Raw genomic sequence first — 26,284 nt, 5'->3', positions numbered from 1 at the left:
CTTGCACACTCCTCATCTTCCTATATAATTGGCTGTCTCTGTTTTCTGTTTTTGTGTGTGGCTTTCTTTCCCCATTCCTCTCTCTATTGCCTCTCTCTGTTACCACACTCTCTCTCTTCTGTCTTCACCTCTTGCCCTTTTTTTTGTGGTTGCTATTTCAGATGAGGAGTGTGATCACCTGCTTGTTATCACCCTTCTCCTTTCTTTTTCATGATCATATATGATTTCATCTGGCAGTGGCATATTATCTGTTTCTACTTAGGTTGCCTTTAGTTTTGTTTTTTGGATACACTGTAGGACTTCCTGTTGCAATCTGTGAGGCTCCCAGAGTCCTAATGCCTAAATTTCCCTGCAAAATCTGAAATTTTTTGGCTCAGATCTGGTCTGGAAAGGGGTCCCAGATTGTCCGGAAGTCCTCCACTATCTACATAAATATGTTTTTTATGTATTCCCTCTTGTCTTCTCTCATGACCTTCACAATCATCATCACCTTTGTGTGTACACACACCATACACACCAGACTGAACATATGGCAAGGGGTTGGAAAAGTTGGAATTGTCAGATAATGAGGCTGATGGAGGACTCCCTGTGAAATCTGGGATCCACAGATATTGTGGGTTAGACTAATCTTGGACCCCCACATGTTTTTTTTGGTCCCAAAAATTACAGTTTTTTGCAGGGAAATTTAGCCCAAAAATTGTGGATTTTTGCATTGTAATTTAGCTTTGTGGGCTCCAAATCACAAGAGGAACTCATCTGATCATCTAACTGTTCCCCTGAAAGTTCAGCGGCGCAGCCGCCCTAAGCTTTAGTTTAATCAATAGAGGACAAGAATGCCATCCCAGGATAGGAAATAGATAAAACTTTGAGGAATTTTTTGAAGGAGGGACCCTGTTTGAGAGGCCAAGAATCAACTTTATTTCAATCTTGAAGAGTAAGATTTTTGGATTTTTGTGATCTCACAAAAATTCCTGCTGATGCAATTTTGAAGGTTTTTCTTTGAAGAGTCCTGCATGATGCTCCCTGCCAAACTTTTTACCTCTCCGGAGATGGATACAAAGGCGTAGCAGCCAACCAAAAGTTGGCTAACTGGCCAACTGTGACATGGTTGTAACTTAGTAAGTCTCTATTCGACTCAATTCCCTCCTTTGGGGGGGTTTCTCAGTAACCAGGGCTGTCCACCTGGCCAACTGTGACGCCCTTGTAACTTAGTAAGTCTCTATTAGACTCAATTCCCTCCTTCGGGGGGGTTGCTTAGCAACCAGGGCTGTCCGGCTCCTGTAGCAGTAGAGACTTCCACAAGCTCACCAGAGGCCTGCCCCATGGGGTCTCTGTCTCGCAGAGAGGCTTGCCCCCAAAGCTCCAGATTGGGTGTGGATCCTGTGGGATTTTGACCCAAAAAGACTGGTTTTTTCACTACATGACCTATGGAAATGTGTACTGAAGTGTAGCTCTCTGGAGGTTTGAGGGTCTTGCTACTTTGCATGCTGTTTATTTAGCCATCTATTTATCATCTCTTCCTTTGAAAAACTGGCCACTTCCAAATCTGATGAAAACATCAAAGATCTGAGGATGGCCTGGTGAACTATTCCCTATGTATTGGAGAGGTTGACAGGTCTCCTGTAGCCCCATGCTGGTGAAGGTTGGTGTCAGCCTTAGAGTCAACTCAGCTGACCTAAAGTCTGCCTTTTTCTACTTTTTACATATGAATTAATTTATATCTTTTTTATCTTAAGAGATAAACTTGTTTTGACTTCATATTCTGTTTCCTCATGCAATTTTAACCCTAGTTACACCTTACCAATTCTTTGTAACTCTACTCCTTCCCTGAGTTATTGAGTTGTAGCGCGCATGCGCAGTCATGACGTGTCAGCGCTACCAGGCGCGCCAAACCACATGTACATATTTAAATTGAATAAGCAAACTGTGAAAATTTTTGTATTCAGGATTCCCCTTGCCTGAGGCGGATCTACAGACTCCAGCACACCAGAACCACACCCCAGATAACCCCAGGATCACCACCAAAGAGATTACCACGCTCCCAGTATACCTACCGTCACAGGCGCCTAGGATATTGACAGTAAGTAACCTCTTTCACTGAACCTTGTTTATCTCAGAGGTACAACTCTGTGTCTGCTTGATCTGCTCTTCTTTGCTGGCCTTTGCCTTATCCTTGATCACAGGGCTGCCCCTGCTTAACATCATTCTTTTTCTGTGGTTTTTGTAAGAAACAAACCACATAGGTTTCCCTTTAAAGAACCTTGACTATCCAGAAGGAAGCTAAAAAATTGTGGCTGGATTAAACTTGTCTAATCCAGAAGCCCTCCACGTTTCTTTGGTGAGAGGAGGCTGTTGCACTCTCTAGCACAGCTTGGCAGCACTCTTCTAAAGAGGTAGCATTGCCAGTGGATGTGCATTCCCACCAGAATAATCTTGAAAATCTGCTTAATCTTGAATCTGCTCAGTTTCTTTCTCTCTCTCTCTCTTTCTCTCTCTCTCTCTTTCTCTCTATCTCTCTCTCTTTCTCTCTCTCTCTCTCTCATATTTGTATCTTCTTTATCCAAAGAAATCCAAATATTCCCCTCTTCTTTCTTGTGTCCTGCTGTCACTATAGAGACTCAGGCTCACAGTTGGCCAACAGGGGGTTTTTAATCCCCCGTATCTTTGTGATGTGATGGATGATGAAAATAAAAATATGTAGGATTGAAGGTCAGATGGAGGGCTTCAAAATAACCCAAGGGCAGCGTTTTTGGGTGAAAGAATGCTGAGATGAAACAGGTCCAAAGATTTGCACCACCAAAAATGGTGAATTGCCACCATCAGGATCCACACCAAATTAGGGTGATTGGGCCCAAGTCGCTCTCTGCGGTTGGTGCAATGCAGCCGGGGCAAGGCTACTAGCATGCCTAACCTTGCAGAAGCCGCCATGCCGACCCATCCGAAGCATCCCAGATGTGTTTCTTGATGGTAGCGGCTGTCCTGGCATCTGGTGGCCCCCTAGCACTGGATACTTTAGTTCAGTTGGCCATTATTTCATTACAGCTGGGCAAAAATTGTCTGGGTGTGCAGCTGTTTTATACTTAGCACTGGTTAAGTCCCAATTATTGTTCATAATTAAGGCCTAAGGCTGACAAGTTACAATTCAAAATATGCCAAATACTGTAACATATTGCAACTAACCATTGTTGCCATGGGAGGGTGAGGTGTTGCGGGCGGGATTGAGGCTACAGCCTACAGGAGTATCCACTCCTCCCCCAGCTTCAGCCCGAGGTCAATGGCAACCCAAATGACTTGCGGCGGGGCACTGGATGATTTCCCGGGGGCCAAAAAGCTATATCTAGAAGGCAAGGTTAAACCTTACTCTGGTGAAAATTGACCAAGATTGAGTTAGCAAACAAGGTTTAGCGGCTCCCGCTAAATCTAGCCATTTAGGCAACAGGAAGTCATCCACTAAACCTGGGATAGCAACCAGTTTGGCGCCCACGGTGGAGTTGCTCTCATACATACCTTTGGTAAAGCTGCAGGCAGGCAAAAGAGCGACTTGGCTGAGTTTGGGGAAGGATCAAGTGGGCAGGATGGATGCCAACCAATGGTGTGCGATCTCTTAAAGTTTGCCTCAAATGTCTCCATACGTGTAACGTAGGTCGATTGTCATTGATTGTCATCCATTTCCTTCTTGTAGTTCTTGAAACAGGAAATTCATTCAGTTTCTTGTAGGATAAGCTTATCTCAGCGGACAGAAGCGGCTTCGTCTTGAAGAAATAAATTGGTGGTTTGCTTGTGTCACGGTCTCAGCCGTTTTTTTCTCTACGACATGATCTCTCTGCGATTGTATCCTTTGTTCCTCACTTTACGGGCACGAAGTGCAATTTCGGCCTACCTTCGCGACTTTGAAGACCATCGGTGGGTGCGAGGGCCTTCCGCTGAGCCAAACAATCTAAACACTGAACTTGTTTCCAGCTGGCATGACGGTCCCCTATTCAACTGGGCTTCGGAGCCCAACGAGTCAAGGATGACAGCGGGGTTTACAATCTGCCCTGGGCATTCCATGTTACAGTCAACGCTAACAGGACAGGATATTCGCGACTCGTCCCAAGCCTCTGCCACTATTGACGAACTATTCCGGCCTGATTTTCAAGTTGATCCTCGGATTCGGAGGATCGATGAAGAGGTAGGCTCTCGAAAGCGCGTAAAACATAGTCAAGGGCATCCGTCTTCGCCCCAAGAAATGGCATCTGATTCAAAATTGAAGTCAGGCTCGTTGCATGATCGTAAATATGATGGCAACTTTCAGTCAGGTAAGCAACCTATCCTCTTTAAGCGAGCAAGAAGCATAACCCTTGCTCACGGAAATCCTCTAGTTCCTAATGGCCCTAGCTCAAGCGGTGAGGGTGAAGTTGATGAAGGCCACATCCCAACTCAAGACGAAATATTCATGCTGCTTGATGAATTGGGAATCAGCACGACAGGTCACCCCCCTCAAAATGACCAAACTATGGCAGAACTACTGGCTAACAACAAACCTCATATCAGCCAACCTTTGAATAAAGTAGAAAGAAATCATATTGGGTTGACAATACCATCCAGTCTAACCACTAGTCCTCTTCAAATGGGGGATGAAATTGCAAAACCAATCATAGACGAATACATCAAGGCAGTGGAGATGAAGCTTCCGATGGATTATTTGAGAGGCCGCCACTGGAAAACAGAATGGAAAAATTTACATCCAACATTACCAATTCTTTGTAGGACCAGGAAGGAAGAAAATGGGTTCACTGCCATACGAATTGCTGACAAAACCGGAAAGAAAACTCAGGACTTAAAAATGATGAAATCACTGTATAAAAAGTTGATCTTGCAGATATATCTTTCCCACTCAGAACAGTTCCAGATTACAGGTGAGCAGGAAGTGGATGTAAGAGGAATACTCAACCAGCTGGACCAAGAAATCTTCTACCCTGGTAAACCTGAGGCTGTTCCACTCTGGGGACATACAACCATAGTTTGGCAAGAAGAATTTTCAAAACATCAGTGGGCAGAGACACAGGGATTTTTGGCGAGGTATTTCTCCCACAATCCAGATGACCAGATTCAACTTGCAAGTTTGGCATCTTTCTTGATAAAATCTTATGGCGGATCTCATGAAAGTAGGTGATTTTATTTAAGAAAGAAACAGTGTGGGATTTCTGATGAACTGATTCATTTCCCTATAAATCACGTGATCTCTTGCTTGTTTCATTTGGAAACTGTTTCTTGTTTTCACATATGATCCATCAGCATTGAGAAGCCAGCCCAAAACAACTCAGCAAACAGATGCATTTTTTCAAGCTCTTGTGGAGCCTTATTTCCAGCAAAGATATAAATATGTTTTGAACCTATCATCCGGTGATGCACTAGTGGAAAGAATAATCAATCAAGATGGAAAAAAATGGATGGTAGATGACCTCAGCTACACAATCTTTCAAGATACTGTTTTAGCTTTTGAGGTCGCATTCAGATCAAAAGAACAAAAGAGACACCAAGCAAATGTGAAACTAAAGCATAAATACTTACCAATTATTTTGCTTTTGGAAAAGGAAAGTGAAACTTTAGAATATTTGCAAATTTTGCAACCTCCTCCAAATGAAAATAACTGCCCATACCAAATTCGACCATTTCTGGTGGCTTATAAAAATTTATTTAAGGTGGTTGAGATGCTCCACGTGAAGATTCTGGAGCCTTTGAAATTACCAAGAAATGAGCAGCAAAAGAGGAGAACTGATGTGATAAATTGGATTGGCAAAGAGTTAAGAAACCCAGAGGAAGGCTACCCTTTGTTTGGAAAAGTCCCAAAGAATACTGATTATTCAACTCTGGTGGGACACATGCTTGCTGGAAGTCCGCTTTTTGGGGTGGTTCAATTGTTGTTGATTCATTACTACTCTACTTCACCCACAAATCCTTTTCCAAATGTTGCACATACTGCTGCATTTGTTCTGACAAGTTGGTACCAATTCAATCATCCAAAGGAGTTTCATGATATGTTTCATCCACATCAAATTTTAAGCAGCTGGGTTCACAATTGAGATTCATAAACCTTCAAGATCCATTTCAAAGTTTTTATATACAGAGCTTTTGATTGAATTAGCTTACTGATTTTTGATAAGCAACCTATTTTATGTAGAAACTCACAATTTTCTGAAAAAAAGAGAAAAAACAAAATTAAATTTTCTCTAGGAAGCTTTCAACTCAATAAAGAACTCCATGAATTCATTTGTTTCAATGATCAAATCATGCATCTTTGAAAGAACCAAAAATTCAAAAAAAAGAAAACACTTATGTCATCTGCATCACTGAAATATTTGAATAGGTGTAAACTCTCCTCCTACTTTGGGTTTCACAAGATTTCACTAGTTGAAACAAGTCATTTCATACTCAGATATGTAAATAGTAAAGCTTCTTTCTTTCCCTGGCTCAGCAGAGAGCTGACTTCATTCTCTATGAGCCAGGAAAGCTCTTCTCCTCTTTGCTATATTATATTTCCTTTGTCTTTCCTCTCAGAGAGAACTGGCTTCATTCTCTCTGAGGCAGATTGAAATACAAGTCCCATTTGTTTGGCCTTTGAACTCACGCAGGCTTCTGGCCCTGTCCCGCAGCTTGTTTTCTCTCTGAAATTTCCCCCATGTTGCAGTGAAGGGATCCAGCCCTTCAAATATAAGATCACAAAAGGAACATATGATAATTTAATCTTTTCACAAGCTCTGAGAATTAAATACTGCTAGCAACACAGATTATTTATGTTATTTTGTGTTAACCATGTTATTTGTGCAACATAACTACCCGCTTTATCCAAAGCTCCCCGTTACATTACAATAACAGGCTGCTTGAAAAATAAGAGCAATGTTGCAATAACATATCAGACCACTGTTGCAATTAACTGTAACAATAGCAGCTTAAAATCTGCCACTTTATCATTATTTGTAACATAAAAAATACCTTGCCTTGCTGCTAGTCACTCTCAGAAGATATCTTATTTTTTCAGAAAAAAATTTTTCTATAAATTCTTTTTTTTGCTACTTAAATTTAAATTGAAAAACAAACCTCATCCAGACAAATTTCAAAAGCTATCAAGCTGTATCCCTCAAAGTACATGAACATTTTAATGTAGAAGAATTTTACAGGGGCTGTGTGAAGAGAAACATGCTCAAATAACCTTGAATTTACTGGAAGACTTCCTGTGCAATCTGTGACCCCTGCAGATGTTGTTTTTAGACCCCAAAAGTCTAGATTATTGCAGGGAAATCTATAAAGAAACAAATGGAGTACTATTTATGTATCACTGAAAGAAGTCAAGCAACTTTTAGCAGTTGAAATGTAGTTTACTGCTGTGGAACTGCTGTTCTAGCTCCACCCAAACACACATAAGCTTTTTTCAATGTTGCGTCAACTGGACCACTTGCGTTTAACTTGATTGTTTTTACATCCTGGCATTGCTATAAACAATTTCCCCGTTCAACCTCATCTTGCAGTATGGCTAACACAGAATAATTAAACAATGTTGTCAGCGGGTTTTGCCCCGCCGTTGTAGGCACATTGGCGCTTTTCAACCTTTACACTGCCACTGAAAATCAGTGTTTTTCAGTTTCTGCTGCTTGGCTGTTTATTTTGCGCACTAAAATTCAAGGTTTTTCTCCTGTGAGATGAAAAAGTGCCTAGCGCAGCGACCTTATCCGCCAATTTACAGCGCAGCAAAGTGATCTCAAAAAGTGCTATATACGCTCGCCGCTTGCTACGTGTTTTGCAGCGAAGTGGTTACATACATGCACCCAAATCCCAATATCCAGTGGATACTGCTTGGGAGAAGGAAATTGAATACCCAACCTCAGGGTACCAACAAGGAATGCACTCCAGTCTCACCCAGGGCTCACACTTGTCCACATGTCTGTTGAGACTTGGGCTTGAGGGACACAGAGGTGTGGTGAAGTATGATGGTAATTGATGATGTATTGAACTATCCGCGGTTTTCCTGTTAGTCATCTTGTTATAGTTATGGTATTCAAAATTGCATATGTCACTGTTTACATAAAATCATGAAGCCAATTTTAGCTGGGAGATGTCAGCGTGCATAAAACTTAAAGTGACATCTCCCAGCTAAAATTGCAGTTTATGATTTTATGTAAAAAAATCTTATGCAATTTTGAATACCATAGGTTTCAAGTAGCTTTGCCGCAGTAGTCAAAGACCAACACCACCGCTCAATAAATTTTGAATCAGCGCGTGGGCTCGGCTGCGGGGTCAGGAACAGGTCTGGCATGACCTCTTCTCCCTGCTTTTCACGACGGAGACGGTTCGACACCGGCAATGGGTCAGAACTACGTGGGTCTGACCCATCCGACCCGCATGTCAAGCCAACACCGCCAACACATTGTGTCGGCATGACACGTGGGTCAATCAGGGGTCATGGATTGCCCAGCCAACCCCATCCAGCCCTGGCGAGCAGACCGACGGTGTCATCAGGTTGGACATGCCTGATTGGCTCCGTCAGCTTGATCACCTGTCAAATCCAAGTCCAACAGGACTCCGCAGCGGACGAAGGCTTGTCTCATTGAGCAAGCCAACACCGCCAGCTGGTTGGACCTGTGTCGATCCTCAGTCATGATCGGCTCGCCGTCCGGGTTAGCTAAACAATTGGTTGGGCTTCTTTTTCTTTTTTTTTTTTAATCAAGTCACCTGGATGCGCCTCTTTCGCTGTAAGAAAGAGGCTACACAGTTCAAAATTTTACAAAAAAAAAAAGTAAAACAAACAAACATGTCAAGAAGAAAAGCCTCCAAACTTTACAGGAATACATGTTTTGCTGTGTATATACGACAAACAGGGAAGTAAGGAGCAATGCTTTGTGCCGTAGTGGTTAGTGGTGACGTTACGGCCTGGCCGAGGGTCGTGGCTGACGTCTGAGTCCCAATGAGTGAACTTTTTGATGGGCAAGCTCGATGACCAGCCAACACCCACTGTTTTGTGCGGCCGCTGTCGGAAGATACGCCAACAGCTGCCCTTCCGTGGGCCCACTGCCGGAAGATACACCGACAGCTGTCCTTCCGTGGGCCCGCCGTCGGAAGATCAGCCGACAGCCGGCATGCTGTAGGCCCGCCGTCAGAAGATCCGCCAACAAAAAACCCCGATACATCCCGCTATGAAACATTAGGTCCGCCACCCAAATTTTTGGGTGGGGGTCGGGGGGGTCGGGCCGACGCAATTCATTACGTTGGCACCCAATCGACCGCAACCCGTGGTGTAGTTGTATGTAGTCAAGAGCCCGCGGGCACATTGTACCGGTTCTCTTTTTCTACATTCATTCAACTTGGCATTTCTCCTCAACTGATCCACGCATCTCGTGTCTCAGGTATTGTTCTTTCACCATCTCCTATCATCACCAGGTTCTCACCATTGTTTTCTCTTAGGTTGGTTGTTGTGTGTCTTGCTCGTGTGCTCCTCATAAGTCGGATCACTTATCTCACTCATCTAAAAGGTGTGCTTGAAATATGATTCATTCAACTCGGCATTTCTCCTCAACTGATCCACGCATCTTGTGTCTCAGGTTGGTTGTTGTGTGTCTTGCTCGTGTGCTCCTCATAAGTTGGATCACTTATCTCACTTGTCTAAAATGATGAACATGCTCGACCAAGCCTCTGGCGGAGGAGACGGCGTCTTCTCCGCAGCAGTGAGCCGCAGCCGAGTGACCCTGCGACCCAATGTCCACTGGTGGTAGTTGGTTTTTTGTTCTTGTGGCCTTTAGTGGTTATGGGAATTTTTCCGTTAGAGAACCAAATACTTCTCTCCTCATTTGGCTCCATCCCTCACGACTCACATGGTCTCATCCACCAGACAAACTTTTCCTACATTGTCCGCTTCTTTACGTGTTTTACAAGTCTTCCAGATTGTTTTTTTCTTGACTCGAAGGTTTTGAAACCTTTCATTTGGAGAAAATATGGTAAAACCACAGCGCTGTGGGTGAGCGCGCTCGGAACTTTACTGTGTATTTTCTTTGATAAGGTGTACGAAGCCCCAGGCAAGAGAGGGACTGTATAAGTTCGGGCTATAGCGGAGGACAACACGGATCCTAAGAAATGGTGCGCGATCAGGTGCGATCTCTGGAACGCGGTCTTAAATGTCTCCCTACATCATGACATGCAACATATCCAGGTCGGTTCTTATCCATTTCCTTCTCCTGAAACAGGAAATCCATTAGCCCACAGTATCAAGTAGGAGAAGCCGTACAGCAGACGGAGGTGGTTCCATGTCAAAGGGGTTTATAAGTGCAGAATGAACTGCACTTGCAAAAAAAAAGTCAAGGGGTTTGTGAGCAAATGGTTGTTTGCATGTGTCACGGCATCAGCCTTTGTTGCCCAAAAATTCGGTCTCTCTACGGTATGATCTCTCTGAAATTTTTTCCTTTGTTACTCACTTTGGGGGCACCATTTTCGATTTCGACCTATCTTCGTGACTTCGAAGACAATCGATGGGTGCTAGGGCCTTCCGCTGAACCAAACAATCCAAACACTGGACTCTTTCTGAATGCCGGGCCTCTTTCCAACTGGGCTTTTGAGCCCAATGAGTCAAGGATGACAGCGGAGATTCCAATCTACACCGGGCATTCCATGTGGAAGCCAACACTAACCGGGCAGGAGACTCATCAATCATCTCAGACCTTTGCGACTGTCGACGAACTACCCCCGCGAAAGCGCATAAAATATAGTCACGGACATCCACCCCAAGAAACGCCATCTTATTCAATATTCAAGTCAGGCTCGTTGCATGATCATGGTGGCAAATTTCAGTCAGGTAAGCAACCGACCCTCTTTAATCAAGCAATAAGTATACCCCTTGCTCATGGAAAGTCTCTAGTTCGAAACGGTCCCAGCTCAAGCGGCAGGAGCGAAATGAATGAAGGCCTTATCCCAACTCAGAACGAAATATTTATGTGGCATAATATATTGAATGCTCAAACTGTGGCAGAAATGCCGACTTCCACGAACAATAAGAAACCTCATGTGAGCCAAACTTTGAATGAATTAGAAAGAAATCACATTCGTCTCGCGCTACCATCTAGTCCACCCACTGGTTCTCTTCGAATGGGTAATGAAATCGCAAAACCAATCATAGACGAGTATGTCCAGGCAGTGGGGGAGAAGCTTGAAATGAACTACATGAAAGGCCCTCATTGGAAAATAGAATGGAAAAGGCTACATCCACCATTCCCTATTCTTTGCAAGCTCAAGGAAGATACAAACGGGCCCACTGCCATAAAAATTGCCGACAAAACCGGAAAACAACCTCAGCGCCCCAAAACTATGAAATCACTTTATAGAAAGTTGATTTTGCAGATATATATCTCCCGCTCAGGACAGAATAAGACGCCAGCTGAGCACGAAATGGATGTAAGACAAATAATCGACCAGCTGAATCAGGAAATCTTCTACCCTAGTAGCGGTGTTCCGCTCTGGGGTAAGACAAGGAAATCTTTCCATGAAGACTTTTCAAAACACCAGTGGGGAGAAATACAGGGAATTCTGGCAATATATTTCTCGGACAATCCAGAGGACCCGATTCAAGTTGAGAGTTTGGCATCTTTTTTGATAAGATCTTACTGCGGATTCCAGGAAAGTAAGTAATATTCTCAAAGAAAGAAAACATGTGGTATTCCTGATGGACTGATATATTTTCCTGCACATCCTGAAATCTCTTGCTTGTTCCCTTTGGAAACCCTTGGTCGCGTTCTAACCACACATAGATGATCGATCAGCATTGATAAACCAGGTCGAAGCAACCCAGAAAACAGATGCATACATTGAAACCCTTATGGACCCGTATTTCCAACCAAGATATGACTATATTTTTGATCTATCAGCTGGTGACACGACACTAGAAAGAATGATCATTAATCAAGGTGGATCAAGGCCTGCAGACAAAGTCAGCTACAATATATTCAAAGAAACCGTTCAAGTTTTTGAGAGCCAATTCATATCAAAAAAACGAAAGAGACACCAAGGCACAGTTAAATTAAAGCATAAATTTTTGCCAATCATTTTGCTTTTGGAAAAGAACAGTGAAACTCTAGATCGTATGCAAGTTTTGAAAGCTCCTCCAAATCCACACGAATTCCCGTACAGCACTCGCCCATTTCTGAAGACTTATAAACAGTTAGTTCGGGTGGTTGAGGTTCTTCATGCGAAAATTTTGAAGCAGTTGGAATTGAATCTTGATGAGGAGATAAGGAGAAGAATCAATGTGATAAATTGGATTGGTCAAGAAATGACCAACCCGAAGGAAGGCTACCCTGTGTTTGGACAAATCCCAAGTGATACCAAATATTTGACTCTGGTGGGACAGATGCGTGCTGGAAATATGGTGTTTGGGGCTGTTCAGTTGTCATTGATTCACTACTACTCCACCTCCACAGAAAACCATTTTCCTCAAGTCGTATATACTGCTGCATTTGTTCTGGCAAGTTGGTATCAAGTCAATCATCCCAAGGATTTTGAGAATATGTTTTATCCAGACCAAACTTTACAAGGAAGGGAGCTGCATATAGAAGGTTCTCTTTAAATCTTTATTAGCACGGCACAATTGAAATTCATCAAACTTCCGGATCATTTTCCATAGTTTTGTTTACAGATTTTTACATTGGATTGTTCTATCAGAAAAATCTCAATTCACAAAGAAATAGTCAAATTCATAAAAAAAAACAGATGCACTTTGCGCACTGCAAAAAACTCGTCGCGCACTGCAGTACAAAAAACTTGAATTTTTTTTTCTTTTTGCCTTCAGCCAGCAGAGGGTATTTTTCTACCCCCTCCATTGATTTCTCGGAATTTTTGGAACCTTTGTTTGAGACACGACTCAGGGCAAAAAATAATAATACTCTGAGCTGAATGACGCTCGGGCTCCCCCGGGTATTTTTAACCTGCCAAACGTCAACTGGTCGGGTGCACAGCCCCTCGAAAACAAAGCTCGAGGGGCGGAAGCTCCGGCGGCAAGACGCCATGCTGGTGGCCGGCACCGGGCGGTTATCAAGCGGAGATTCCTCCGATGACCGAGTCCGTTCCGGTCATCGGGAGGAGTAAACACTCCCCTCGATGACCGGTTCCGTTTCGGTTGTCGAGAGGAGCACTCCCCTTGATGACCCGTTCTTTGCAGTGTGTAGTCACTCCCCTTGATGACCAGTTTTTTCTGGTGATCGAGAGGAGTATGGGCTTAAACTGACGGTGTTTGTTTTGGGTAGTTTTGTTTTTGGTTTTGTGCTCTGCGCGCTGTGTGCGGGGGATGATGACATAATCAGTCCCACTGCCAACCGAGGTCATCAAGGGTGATCACCAGCAGCACAAATCCACCGAACATCCAAGAAAGACGATGGTCTGACTCGCCAGTAAAGTATGCACTTCCCTATCTTCCTCATCCATGCCCAGTGTTCACTAACCATATTCTCCCCAATCCAGGACATACAACTCTCGTACGCCTCACGCTTTGCGCTTGCTGGTCGTAAACTCTGTGGGATAGCGCAGCTGGACAGTAGATTCTCAGACAAGATGAGCCGATCAACCACCACCCTCAACACTTCTCGCTCGAATGCACAGACACTCGGACGGAGGCCCACCCAAACCCCAGCCGCCACTCCTCATGACCCCTCACGATCCATCCTGCTGAAAACCAACGCATCCCTCTCACAGCTCAAACCATCACGCTCAAGGCTGCCAGCCCAAACCAAGAACCTACCCGCCGAGCCACGCACGCCAGCCACCTTGATGCGTCGGGGCGGCAATCCGACCATCAACCTCGTCTCCGGCCTCAACTCCCCCGCCCAAACGCCCCTTCTGACCGTCAAGCGTGATGGCAAGAGTCGTCTGCCTAGAGCCGCACCCACCCCCACAGCCCCAACGCCCGGGATCTCCAATGCGGGCACCAAGAGATTACGAGCGAAGAAAGTCTTGACCCTGCAGGCTCAGACTGCCTCTACCCCAGCCCCTCCTTTGTCATCCTCCTCCAGTCTTGCGCGCACGCCCGGATCTTCGATCCCTCCAGCAGGATCCAAACCGAGCTCCTCCAGTGGGCACATCGATCCGGACACGACCCCGCGAAAGAAGCCGTCCCAAGCGCCCGGACAACTGACCAGCGCCGCGGCCAATCCGCTCAGCTCCAAGCTCCCTGTGCCTCCGCCTATCCCCCGGGCCACCCAGAAACAGACCAGCATCGCGTTCCCGTCGATCGTTGAGGACCAAACGCCCCGCCGGCCGATGACCCGAGCACGCTCGAAGCAGATCCTCGACCGCTCCACCTCCTCGCTCGGCGTCTCGCCGCCGGACCCCAGCGGGATCCCCCAGATCAAGCGGCGGCCGTCGCGGGTGATGCAGCTCGCACAAGCGTTCCAACAGGACGCTCTGCTGAGCGACAGCCACTCCAGCAGCAAGAACAACATGCTCGGGGTCACCCCGCAACGCCGTCCGAGCAGTGCCTCCAACACCTCGCTCGTCTCCCCCGCGGGCTCTTTCATCGGCAACTCGCCCAACATCTCCGCCCTGGCGGCCTCGCTGAGCAAGCAAAACGTGCAACGGGACAGACTGAGTCGGGCGCGCTCGTCAGTGACGGACATGTTACGCTACTCGACCATGTCTTCCCTGGGCGGACTGCATTGGGAGGACGGGGCAGACGGGGAGGAGGGGCTGTTGACGGACCCGGACTCGACGGAGGCTATGGTCGCCGACATCTCCATGAGCAAGCTCACCCCGCTCAAGCCCGCCGTCCAGAACGCCGCGATCGCCCTCGCCTCTGCCCGCGCGAACTTCCTCAACATCGTCCAGGAAAACGAAGCGCAGAACAACGACAACAATATGGACTCCCACATGCCCAAGACGGTGACCAGGGTCAAGAAGCGGCCCTCCTTCGGCTTCCTCCCCCCCGCGACTCCTCTCTCAAGGTCCCGGCTGTCCACCAGCACCTCAACGACCCAAATGGGCCAACTAGTTGCACACGAATCGCAGCTCGCAATGCTCTCCGCCTCGCTCGAACAATCCCACCAACGCGAACGCGACCTGCAGACCCAACTCGCCGCGCTCTCGGACCCCCAGGACCCGGGGGGAAAGAAGACGCTCGCAGACGCCGAGCGCGAAGCGGCGCTCGTCGACGAGATCCGCAGGTTGGAGGCCGAGCTCGACGACCTCAAAGAGACCAACATCGAGCTCGAAAACGCCCTCGATTCGGCCCGCTTCGAGGCCGCCGAATCGCGCACTAGAGTGGCCACGCTGCAGGACGACTGTGCCCGCCTCTCGGCGTCTTCTGCCCCTCGCCCCTCCACTCTCGCCGCTTCCAACGACCAACAGCCTCCGCCTTCTGCACTCAAGTTCGAGAAATTCGCCCTCTTCAACCGCGAGATCTCCAACGAACTCTCGGCGATCAAAGAGCAACTGAACCTCATCCAATTCGCCAAAATCTCCCTCGCATTGGGCGTCCATCTCTTGCCCTAGTGGAGTCGGTCGAAAGATAAAGATAGACGTCCTGAACGATTTGTTTATATATAGATACCAGTCCTCAACTCCGTTTTTTTTTCTGCGAAACTTAAGATCTTGGGTCTTGTAAGCTGTTGTTTTCACCATTGTAAAATTTATAATATACATACATACTTATACGCATCAGAACAAAAACAAGGATAAGCATGGGGTGGGACACGCTACGGCGTAAGAATGTTTGCAGTCACTGGAGACGGAGACGGAGACGGAGCGGCAAGGCCAGGAAAGAGCTTCTAGGACCAAACAGGGGGACTTTGGATTGCAAGGCTGGCTCAGAGAGAATGAGTATCTGTTCTGTCTGAGAGAAGAAGCAGAGGAAAGACAGCAGGAATAAAAGGAAAGGAGCTTCCCTGACTCAGAGACAATGAGTATCAGTTCTCTGCTATAATTTCAGACCCCCTGGCCTCCATCTCCATCCCTCTTTTATTTTTTGAAAAGTTGCATCTTTGAAGAAATAGAGTGGATCACAAAGGAAAAGTCCATCAAGCGCACCCCGCCAAAGCCCTGTATTTTTATTGCTTTTTTGTTTTCTCATTAAGCTTTTGGGAAACTTGGAGTCAAGAGAGAACCTGGAAAATGTGTAAAATTTGTGAAGAAGAAATCCAAACAAGAATGAAATTGGTCCAGAAAAGGATGGGTGGGTGAGAGCAGTTTTAAAAAAAATCCCCACCAAAAAACAAAATGCTGTCAGCCTGTACGTCCGTTGAGTTGGTCAAGTCCCTCCCTCCAGTCAACGCAATGTGATTCACTGCAAAAGAAGCTGGGTCAACTGCTCACAGTTGACATGCAGGATACTCCAGCCATGCTGCCATTGTAACTCTGGCTGATTACAGAAGCACAGTCACCGTGCAATGTGCACAGTGACTGGGCATTGAAGCTTGGGTTGAGTTGAACTTTGAGGAAGGTTGGAGTAACACCACAAGCTTCCTTGGCGTTTCCGCATGTCAACTGCTCACAGTTGACACCGTTTTTTTGCAGTGATTGCGACCAGCTTTAATAGCGCCCAATTTTAGCCCCCCGGGTGGGGGTCAAGTTTTGATACAGCCGCAGTTTAGAGCCCCCGCTGGGCATGCTGAAGTGACCCACAAGCCCAGCTCGGCTGTCTCCAGATGGCGGCAAGCACTTTTATTTTAAGCTTCCTTCACTCTACCTTCATTACCCAGCATGGTCGATTATTCCTTCTTCGTCCATGGAAGAGCCCCCCAACCACCTCAGCACGTCGATTTAAAAGCTCGCTTGCTCCAGTCTTTCGAAGCCATCACCGCTCCTGGATCGTTTGCGGCATGGGAGGCGCTTCCGACAACCCCACCTGCCGGCCTATTTGTTGATGGAGTCGGGCAGATCACCATGCCTCTCGGCGAAGGGCAGATTCGGAACCTTATCAAGAAAGCACACCAGGCTCCATACGGCCGCAGAAGCGAGACACTCGTTGACTTATCCGTCCGTAACACATGGGAAATCAACGGTGATCAGCTGTTCTTCCTCGACCCCACATGGCAAGGTTATCTGCTCGACTTGAGTAAGGTCGTCGCAAGCAAACTAGGCATCAACGGGCCAATTCGAGTCGAACTATACAAGATGCTTATATATGAAACGTGTAGCCGTGCTACAATTGGCTACGCGACAGGCGCCCATACTAGGGGCGCGCTGTACGCGTGTTAGGTTTTTCCGGCTCCGGCTCCGGCTCCGCACGAGCCAGGAGTTAGAGGTGCCGAAGCCCCTGCGTACTGCACGCAAGGGGTTGTTGGTTTCGTTTCTTCTTTCTTTTCTCAGACAAGGCGTGACCTGTACACGCCCATATTGTCTGTACCGTTGAATTATCATTCATCGTTTTCTTCTTGTTGTTTGGTTCTCTTTTCCATTGTCGGCCCTTATAAAAGGGCCTCTCTTGTATGTCTGTTTCCCGCATGCATCCCCTGTCGTTGGAAATCCAGACACCTCTTCTTTGTCATTTAGCCGCGTGTAGCTTTGCTCCGCCGCAGGCCCATTTTCATAGCCTTGTAGCCTGCCCGACTACAAACGGGGGCCATGTTCAAGCCCCATACCGAGTAAGAGGCACTTTTTACAAATAAAAAAAATAAACTCATTCTGCTGCATACCTGATTGTCAACCCGGCAACTGACACACACAGGTTTTAGTTATAACGGGAATGCATAGCACTGAAAAGACTCCGGGCATGTTTGGGACGATGATAATCTGTTTGCCATCAGCGCATACCGGCGGTGAAGTCGTCGCGAGACATAACGGCGAAGTGATGGTTTTGAGCACATCAGACGCACCTCAGTCATTCGCGTGCTGGTATTCGGATGTGTCCCATGAGGTTTTGCCAGTTCAGTCCGGCTATCGGTGCGTCTTGACTTACAACCTCGCCACCTGGCCCGATCAAACCCGCCCAGCAGCTGGTGCACTTGGCTTGCAAAAGGAACCACTCAAAAACGCACTCCAACGCTGGCTGCGAGACTTGTCTAACAACAACGCGCCAAGTCACCTCTATCATACTCTCGATCACGAATACACCGAAGCTTCCGTGTCTCTCAACGCGCTCAAGGCCAAGGACTCGGCGCGCGTACACGCCTTACAACAATTGACACGCGAACTTCCCTTCGAAATCTTCCTGGTGTTATTGGAGAAAGAACTAAATGGAGGTGTTGAGTTCACCGGGCCCGAACATCGCCGCGGCTACCGCGGCTGGGGATGCGTCGAAGAAGATTACTACTCCGACTCTAATGACACGGACGAGGAGGATGAGCGAGAGGAGACCGGCCATCACAAAATGACCGATATATTCGATACTGAATACACTGTGCTGTCACTTTGTACGCTCGATGGCGCCACCCTCGCCAGCGAGTTCCCCTTTGATACCGGCTGCTGTCTAGTCGCCGATCCTTTCGAGTCAGCGAAGATTGACCAGGAGGAATACGAACCTTACATGGGAAATTCGGTATGTCTACCTTCCTTAAGAGTTGTCTTTCTGGCTAACCTTCAAGAAAGAGAGCAACTAATCGAAAGCCCACTCACTCTTCCAGGGTCCCTCTGCCACCCATTGGTATCGCCGCTCAGCGTTGCTTATTGTTCCACGTGCAAAACTAGGAGAGTTTCTAGCCCAAAGCACATCGTCCAAATCCAGAAACAACTTGGACGCAGCCTTAGACTACATCCAAAAAGTTCTTTCCCACCCTTCAGATCGCAACGCACTGCTTGATGCAATGTCCGCACTCTACGAATCGGCGCCCGACGGTGCCATCTGTCGAGGTACACCAACCGATATCCTGAAGACTGCCCTTCAATGCAATCACCTCAAACTATTTCGGGCGGTCGGATCCCGCCACAATGGCGCCCTGCCAATTGATTTTTTTGACTGGGTCCAGGAATGGTTCGCCACACTTCCAGAATCAGAGCGCATTGAGAAGTACCAGGGATGGTAAGTAGCTATGAAACCTAACTGGGTCATCATCATTGATCAAATCAGCAGCTAACGCGTGTCTTGTTTGGATGTCTCGTAGGTTACCATCAGTTATTGAGGGCTACCCATCGGTGGCGGATCGGATCGACATTATTGCGAAGCTTTCAATAAATTCAGCGGGCGACGCCGCAACACTCGCAAGCTCTAGCTGGGCGCAAGACCAGATACATCGCTGCATCCAAACCTTCCTCAAGACCACCCAGAGACCCGAGAGAAGCGATGTAGACTTGGTTATGTCTGCCCTCTTTCATGTCAATGAAGCATCCGCACCTGTGCTGTAAGTATTCAATCCATGATACTCATATCTTTGATGATCTGAAATGTCTGAGACGTCTATTTTTCTCCGACCTACCCAGTCTTACCTCCATATTCGAGCACTTTACACATGCCCATTCTATCGCATTCCTACTCGGATTGCTTTCTCGGCTCAAAACTCAAGGGATAGGGACATATCGCCCAAACCCGAACACCGTGGAACTCTACCGAAACCTTAGCTTGCATGTTTTCAACCGCCAGAGGAAGCTCTCCGAGATCATTACCCCGAACGGATCTACTTGGTCACATTGCACCGGCCTCTTGATCACTCCGCAGGATCTGGTGCAGTTCGCCTGCGATCTCTTTGAGATGGGAACCGATGGAGCGAGTTCATTTATTCAAGCAATCATTGCGCAATGTAAAACTTACTCCACGGAACACATGCGCGACTTTTGGATGCCCTTTCTCTATCAACTCATCCCCGCTCTAGTCTCTCGCTCCGTCTCGCTCAACGCACCGGTTTATCAGCAGCTGACACGTCACTTTATCAAACACTTGGATGATAAAACTGTCGGAGCAATCCCTTGCGGACCAGGAAGTGTATTGGCCCAAAACCCTCAAGTGCATTGTGGATGTCCAGACTGTGGCGAGCTCAACAAATTCCTGCGAACGAATTCCCAACGTGTGGGTCGTTTCCGGAAAGTCCAAGCAAAACGAACCCACTTGGAGAAACAAATCACTCGCGAGCGGATTGCCTGTACTTGCGAAACCGAACGTGGTGGCAGTCCTTTAACGTTAATCGTCGTGAAATGTTATGTCGTACAAGAGCAGATCAACGCATGGCAGAAACGTCAAAAGCAACTGTACAGTGCCTTGGCCAAGAACATCCACAAAACCTACCTCCAATGCCTGCTCAGCGACGAAGAAGCTACCCGCATTCAATCATTAGCAGGGCTAGGATGAGCCGTCACTCCATCTTAATCATCTACCTCTTCCTAGTCACTCCAAACCTTCAACCTCTCGGATCATTCTTTTTTTCCTGCTTGTTGTACACTATCATCATCTAGCCGCAATCATCCATCAGCTTTTCTCACTATACCCAATGCTGTAAGAAGAACTCGGAAAAGGGCACAGCCCCATCCGCGGGATGGAAAAGTGCCAAAGTCTTTCTGTACAACATCCTTGCGGCGTGGATGAACTACCAGGGAGCTGGGATGTCGTGAGACCCTCAAGATACAGTTTCGGTTCTTTGTATCAAAAAGAAGGTTGCGGAAATAACCTTCAAAAATACCGTTTGGTAACGTTCCTTTGTAGTCCAAAAGATCTGAAATCCACGGTCTCTCACGTAGTAGAATTCTTCGTGTGCAGATAGGGTTGCAGAGGTTTTGTGGCCAAGAGCCACTGAGAGGTGGAAGGTGAAGGACAGCTGCAAAATTTTCTCTACTTGAGAGGTCCTTGTCAGCCGTGAGTGCGTGGCGGTGAGGGTATGGTATACCCTTGACTCGCCTCAAATGTCCCGGAACTTGCTACTTGTGAAGGCTGCACTGATGTCTGAGAGCATCTCCAACGGTCCCTGGATCGCGCAGACCCTGGGTCGCGGCCCTGGACCACATGTAAACGGGGTATCCCAGGCTTGGTCCACAGCGGACTCGCCAGCAATAGAGACCCGACAAGAGGCTGGACCAACTCGAACTTAGCACAAGTCCCTCGCCTGCCGGGGGGCAGGGGCGCGAAGCGCCTCGCACGAAGTGCGACCTCCCGTCTCTGTGAGACGGAGACCCTGCGGGGCTGCCCCTTCGGGGCTCTCACAGTGAGGCTTTGTTAAGCTCGGGACCAACTTATCGTCGGCAATACCACAACTCGCCCGTCGAGCCACACAGACAGATGACCACCTTCTGGTCATCCTTCCGATTCTCGAACACCCGCCGGTCATCCTTTCAATGACCGGCCATGTGCATCATGCCCGGTCATCGATAGGATATCCAGTCATGGTCATCATTCTCGATGCCCGGTCATCGGTCTTGATGACCGGTCATCAGTCTCGATTCCCGGTCTCCGGTCTTGATGACCGGCCATCAGTCTTGATGCCCGGGCATCGGTTTCGATGACCGGTCATCAGTCTTGATGCTCGGTCATCGGTCTTGATGACCGGTCATCCTATTGATGACCGGTCATGGGCATCGATGCCCGGTCATCCTATTGATGATCGGTCATCGGCAGCGAGATCCAATTGAATGAAAAGAGGATCGGCCGGTAGGTGAGGTAGCGTGCGGTATAGTGTGCGTGGGGTGCGAGCTGGTGCGAGGTGCGGCCCACGAGGGCCGAGTGTCGGGTTGGAGCAGACTCGCCACAAGTGGAGGGCTGTGGCGAGTTGAGGCGACTCGGGAGGCGTTTGGCGAGTCGTGTAGCGAGTCCGTTGGACCCCGAAAACTCGCCCGACTCGCTAAATTGGGGTCGCGAGTCCCGCTTTAGCGAGTCCGTTGGAGATGCTCTGTGTTGGAGGCCGGGATGACCAAGGTGGTAAACTTTAATCATCTTAGGCTAGAGTTATGCATATATCAACCATTGTACATACATGCATAACTGCGGCTGTGCAGCTCTTGTACTTAGTCTAATCATTGCACCCGGTACCGGTCCTCTCTTTTCCTCACCGAGATTGGACCGATACCGAGCGTACATGAGCTTACCCGTGACGCATTTCTTTCCGTCAGGTAAGCGTAATCAATCACCGAGATTGGACCGATACCGAGCGTACATGAGCTTACCCGTGACGCATTTCTTTCCGTCAGGTAAGCGTAATCAATCACCGAGATTGGACCGATACCGAGCGTACATGAGCTTACCCGTGACACATTTCTTTCCGTCAGATCTGCATTCACTCCCCTGAGTGTCTTATACTCTGAAAGCATGACACGGCTTGGAGATTTAAAAGTCCCTTCGACTCGTGGCACGTACCAAGAAACACAATTGGGATTGGGCGTCTTTTGACTCTCATGTTATTGGGCTCCCGGCATCCTCAATCTTAAGGCCACTGTTTTCGAAAGAAAGTACCATTTGCATTTCACTTGAGTCGAGGAGACTAATAATAGTACACAGCTATAACATATTTTCGGCGTCCTTGGAGGCGATTCGAGACAGATAGGAAAAGGAAAAGGCTACTCTTTGAGAAACATGCACCAAAAGTAACACTACCCCCTTTTGGGTTTGACGGAGGCGATTGGCTCTGGTACGTGAGTACGGCTCCATTTAGGGGCAGAATGTGACGGTGTACTGGATTTATAGAAAATAGCAAATCATCAGTTAATGTACAAATCAAAGGGTAACTTAATCAATTTAAACACTTACGTCTGCAGGTTGATTGCAAGTCCAGAGCGCACTTTGGCTGCTTTCCTGTTTTAGTGAAGTTTGGAAAACGAAATGGAAGTATTGTCTTTGCGTGAGCTCCTCACATCAAGTATTTTTGTTGAGAAAATGTGATCCGTACATCGTAGGCATAAGCATAAGCGTCTGGGCAGTTGCTGTAAGTGCCATTGTCAAAGTTGATCAGCTTCCACTCGGCCCAAAGGGAAAAAAATGCTACTGACCCCTTAAAAAAGTTGTAGTATTGGACTCCATCCTTGGGACAGGTGGCCGGTGTGTTGTGACTGCCAGTGCAGCAGTTTGCTGAATCACCGTGGTTTCCATCCAAGTTTGCCTGTTTCCTCAGAAAATTCAACAAACAGTTATATATTTGTCTTTCGAAGAGGCAAGCGGTTGATGTGGCGATGTTCATTTGACAAACCTGACACGCTGAAAGACAGCCGATGGTCACCCCGTTACCATCTCTCACTTTCAATCGATCATCGGGACAGCCAGGATTCAAGTCCTTTCCACAGGAGGGGCTCGGACAACCCTTGTTGTTGCTGATGAGCACTGGAAGGTTGCTGCCATCGACGTTCGAAACATCATAGTAGTCTTTTCCGCCATCACCATTCAACTTGAACTCCGCAAGAGTTGCCGGGGCTGAAGAAAAACAAATTTGAGTACCAACGTAATCTTCAAGACGCCGCTGAGCCTATAACTATCACTTACGAACTCCCGAACCAGTGTTTGAATCGCACACCAGTCCTCCGTTACAACCTCCAGTCTTAAGTAGAAAATCGACAAAAGAATCAGAAACCCATTAGACATCTACATCAACGTGTGGGTTGAAGCGCGATATCTTACCGCACAAGAGGTGGGACCGGGTTTGGAGAAGTCACAGTTTCTTCTTCCCCAGAATCTTCCGGCCCAACCATCGGGGACTTGAAAGCTCTTTTGGCTGGACTGTTGAGCTTCCCAACCGGCGGGTTGACTGGTAAGTCTGGCTGTTCGATGAGAGAATACAAAAAAAAAATCAGGAAAAACTTCGATGCTGCCATTGACAAATCTTGCCAGCAAAACTCACCAGGCGAGTCCGGGTTGGTAAAATGAGCTGGCCCTATTATGCATTCATGTGAGAGCAATTTAAGATATCATAAGATTGAGACGCGGATCAAATCAAGGATACCTTGAAAGGGGACTCAACAAATGGTGAAAGGGCAGTTATTTTTTATGGTGAATGTTCTTGCGGCGATACTGGAAGCTAAGAACAGCTGAGCGATGAACACAAAAGCTTGCTTCATTGTAGAGTTGGATAAAAATTGAGTCGGTGAAGTAAGAAGCTTTTTTTCTGAAGTGTCAATTGTTTTTCAGCTCACTGAAGGCGGATGAAGAGTGAGGTGGATGATAGCAAGAACCAGCTGCTATTTATCCCAAATGCCTGCCAGCGGAACGGGACACGAACCATTCCAGCGGAATTGTGAGCCATGCTTCATATTCCACAGACACAGATTCCATGATGAAAGCCAAGCCTGTGCATTCCCAGCCAACCTGACCTTCAAATTCGACCACCACCGGTGTAAAAAACTTCTGTTCATATGCACACAGCAGGAAATTTAAAACGGGCCGTGGATATGACTCATGAGCCCCTAGAGGAGCTTGGTGGATGTCAGGTGTTCTACACTGCACCTCACCGGAAACCCTTTTGCCAAGATCAAATCAGCACAAGCATATAAGTGAGACTTATTGCCGCGAAAACGACAATGACACAGCGCTTTACCTCGCACATCCTCCAGTTCGTCAGGTTTTCCTTCCGGTAGTTACATATGCACAGCGTTGAGGTGAGCCTTGGAAGTTGGACCGATGTATAGGTGATATCTCTTGACCAGTAACGCTTGGATTATGTCCCCCAGACTTTCCTTAACAAATTGACTGGTATCAAGCAATAATTTCTATCGATTTGCTGTGACTTGAGAACCTTCAGAATTCCGTTAATAAATACATCCCCCTTGAAGCCAGTTGAAGCACGCAAAGATAAAATTTTAATTATCTGGAGGACCTCCTGTTGATCTGGAAAGTCAGATCTGACCCCCCAGATTTCAGATTTTTGGTAGGTCCACGGGGGAACCCGAGCTCTAGAAATATTCAAAGGTCTGAAGCATCCTAGATCTCCTGCTAGCCATTGGATGAATTTCCGTCAAGATCTGCGAGCCTCCCAGAAGGGATCAAGTCTTGATCCCTTCTGGGAGGCTCATTCAAGAGCCCAAAAAAGCTAGATTTCCCTGCAAAAATCTAGACTTTTTGGGTCTAAACCAACATCTGCGGGGGTAAGATAACAAAGGTGCCGCAGCACCCCTCTTGATGGTCCGTGCTGGTCATCCAGAGGGTATGTACACAACCCCCTCGATGACCAGCACACATCCCTCTTGATGACCGGCCCACACCAGTCATCAAGAAGGCACACCTCCCTCTCAATGACCGGAACACACCGGTCATTGAGAAGGCACATCTGTTTTGGGCAAAAAAACCAGGCAGTACCCGCACCCGGGTTCACTTGGTAATCCTTAGAAAAAGAAATAGGCACACCTTTAATTTGCGGTATAATTCATCCTGAACGGACAAGTATAACATGTGAATGTCCTGTGAAACCATCTTTCAATTGGGGAGATGCTGGAGGATTGTTGGATGAAGTATATTAATCAAGCTGGGTTCTTCCAAGGCTGAAAACAGTTTTACTTCCTTGGCACACCAAATAGCACATTGTTGCAAAACCTAAGGAGACACAACTGGTCAGATGAGTAAGAAAAATCAAACAAAAATAACAGCTACCTCCCCCGGTTCAATTTCCCCCTGTTGGAATTGATGGAATATGTGCTTCATGCCCAATATTTGTGGCTGAGCCTTATCATTGTATCATCCAACAGTTACCTGTAAGACCAATGTGTGTTTAGCTCAGTGGTATTAGAGCAGCTCTCATGAATGTAGAAGGTCATGGGTTCAAATCCCATAACACACAATTCTTTTCACTTCATTGAACATTTACACCCCTGTGCCAGACAACCCAACCTCTGCAGTGCAAGTGTCTTGTTATGAAAGGGTATTTGCTTCTTCCTCAGACATTGGCCAGCATGAGCAAGGAAATTACTGCACAATTGGGTTAATTAATAGTTCTACCACACCTGAGATTCACCTCCTTAGATTTTTTACTTCTCTGAAATTAAAAGAAGAAACACTTTTAGGCCCCGTTTGGCACCCATATAAATATAGGTGATATAATTGCTGATTAATTCAATAAAAAATACAAAATTCAACATAAAGCCTCCAATTCTTTTTGTAGGCAACCTACATTGCTGGTCTCTTCAAATGATAACTTGGATTCAACTGATTCAGCCATCTTGAGCACCATAATACCATTATATTGCTTCATATGAATTTTGTATTTTTTATTGAATTAATCAGCAATTATATCACCTGTATTTGTATTGGTGCCAAACGGGGCCTTACACATTAAATTTCCAAGGGATCATATAACATCTGAATTTATCCTGTTGGTTGGAAAGCTCTGGCAGATGATAATTATAAGATTACTCTGAACTGACTTGATTATGTGTGAGTCTCTCTGCATTTTCTACATTCAGGGATGTAAGATAAATTTATTCAAAACTGACCAAGACACTGCTAATTGGTCAA

At 46.8% G+C, this 26,284-nt stretch overlaps 4 protein-coding genes across 4 annotated transcripts; 3 read left to right on the top strand and 1 right to left on the bottom strand.

Moving 5' to 3' along the window:
• Positions 1-4,048: 4,048 nt before the first annotated feature.
• Positions 4,049-4,544, top strand: PtA15_4A595 (uncharacterized protein; the record flags this gene model as incomplete). Its single annotated transcript, XM_053168495.1, has 2 exons — positions 4,049-4,298; positions 4,378-4,544. The coding sequence occupies 2 exons, from the start codon at positions 4,049-4,051 to the stop codon at positions 4,542-4,544; spliced, it is 417 nt and encodes a 138-aa protein (XP_053019699.1).
• A 9,019-nt stretch (positions 4,545-13,563) lies between these two features.
• Positions 13,564-15,495, top strand: PtA15_4A594 (uncharacterized protein; the record flags this gene model as incomplete). Its single annotated transcript, XM_053168494.1, has 1 exon — positions 13,564-15,495. One exon carries the CDS (start codon positions 13,564-13,566, stop codon positions 15,493-15,495), a length of 1,932 nt encoding a protein of 643 aa, XP_053019698.1.
• A 1,206-nt stretch (positions 15,496-16,701) lies between these two features.
• PtA15_4A593 (uncharacterized protein) lies at positions 16,702-20,218 on the top strand (the record flags this gene model as incomplete). The annotated part of the gene is made up of 5 exons (XM_053168493.1): positions 16,702-17,100; positions 17,669-18,478; positions 18,564-18,958; positions 19,041-19,277; positions 19,357-20,218. The coding sequence occupies 5 exons, from the start codon at positions 16,702-16,704 to the stop codon at positions 20,216-20,218; spliced, it is 2,703 nt and encodes a 900-aa protein (XP_053019697.1).
• Positions 20,219-22,501: 2,283 nt separating this feature from the next.
• On the bottom strand, positions 22,502-23,898 carry PtA15_4A592 (uncharacterized protein; the record flags this gene model as incomplete). Its single annotated transcript, XM_053168492.1, has 9 exons — positions 22,502-22,525; positions 22,601-22,645; positions 22,740-22,773; positions 22,840-22,949; positions 23,037-23,257; positions 23,327-23,381; positions 23,462-23,601; positions 23,682-23,714; positions 23,802-23,898. 9 exons carry the CDS (start codon positions 23,896-23,898, stop codon positions 22,502-22,504), a joined length of 759 nt encoding a protein of 252 aa, XP_053019696.1.
• Between the last annotated feature and the right edge of the window lie 2,386 nt (positions 23,899-26,284).

This window comes from Puccinia triticina, chromosome 4A (genome assembly GCF_026914185.1).
Source record: "Puccinia triticina chromosome 4A, complete sequence".
In the NCBI taxonomy this organism is placed as follows: domain Eukaryota; kingdom Fungi; phylum Basidiomycota; class Pucciniomycetes; order Pucciniales; family Pucciniaceae; genus Puccinia; species Puccinia triticina.
Note: the sequence above shows the minus strand (reverse complement) of the source record. Positions and strands in the feature narration are given on the sequence as shown.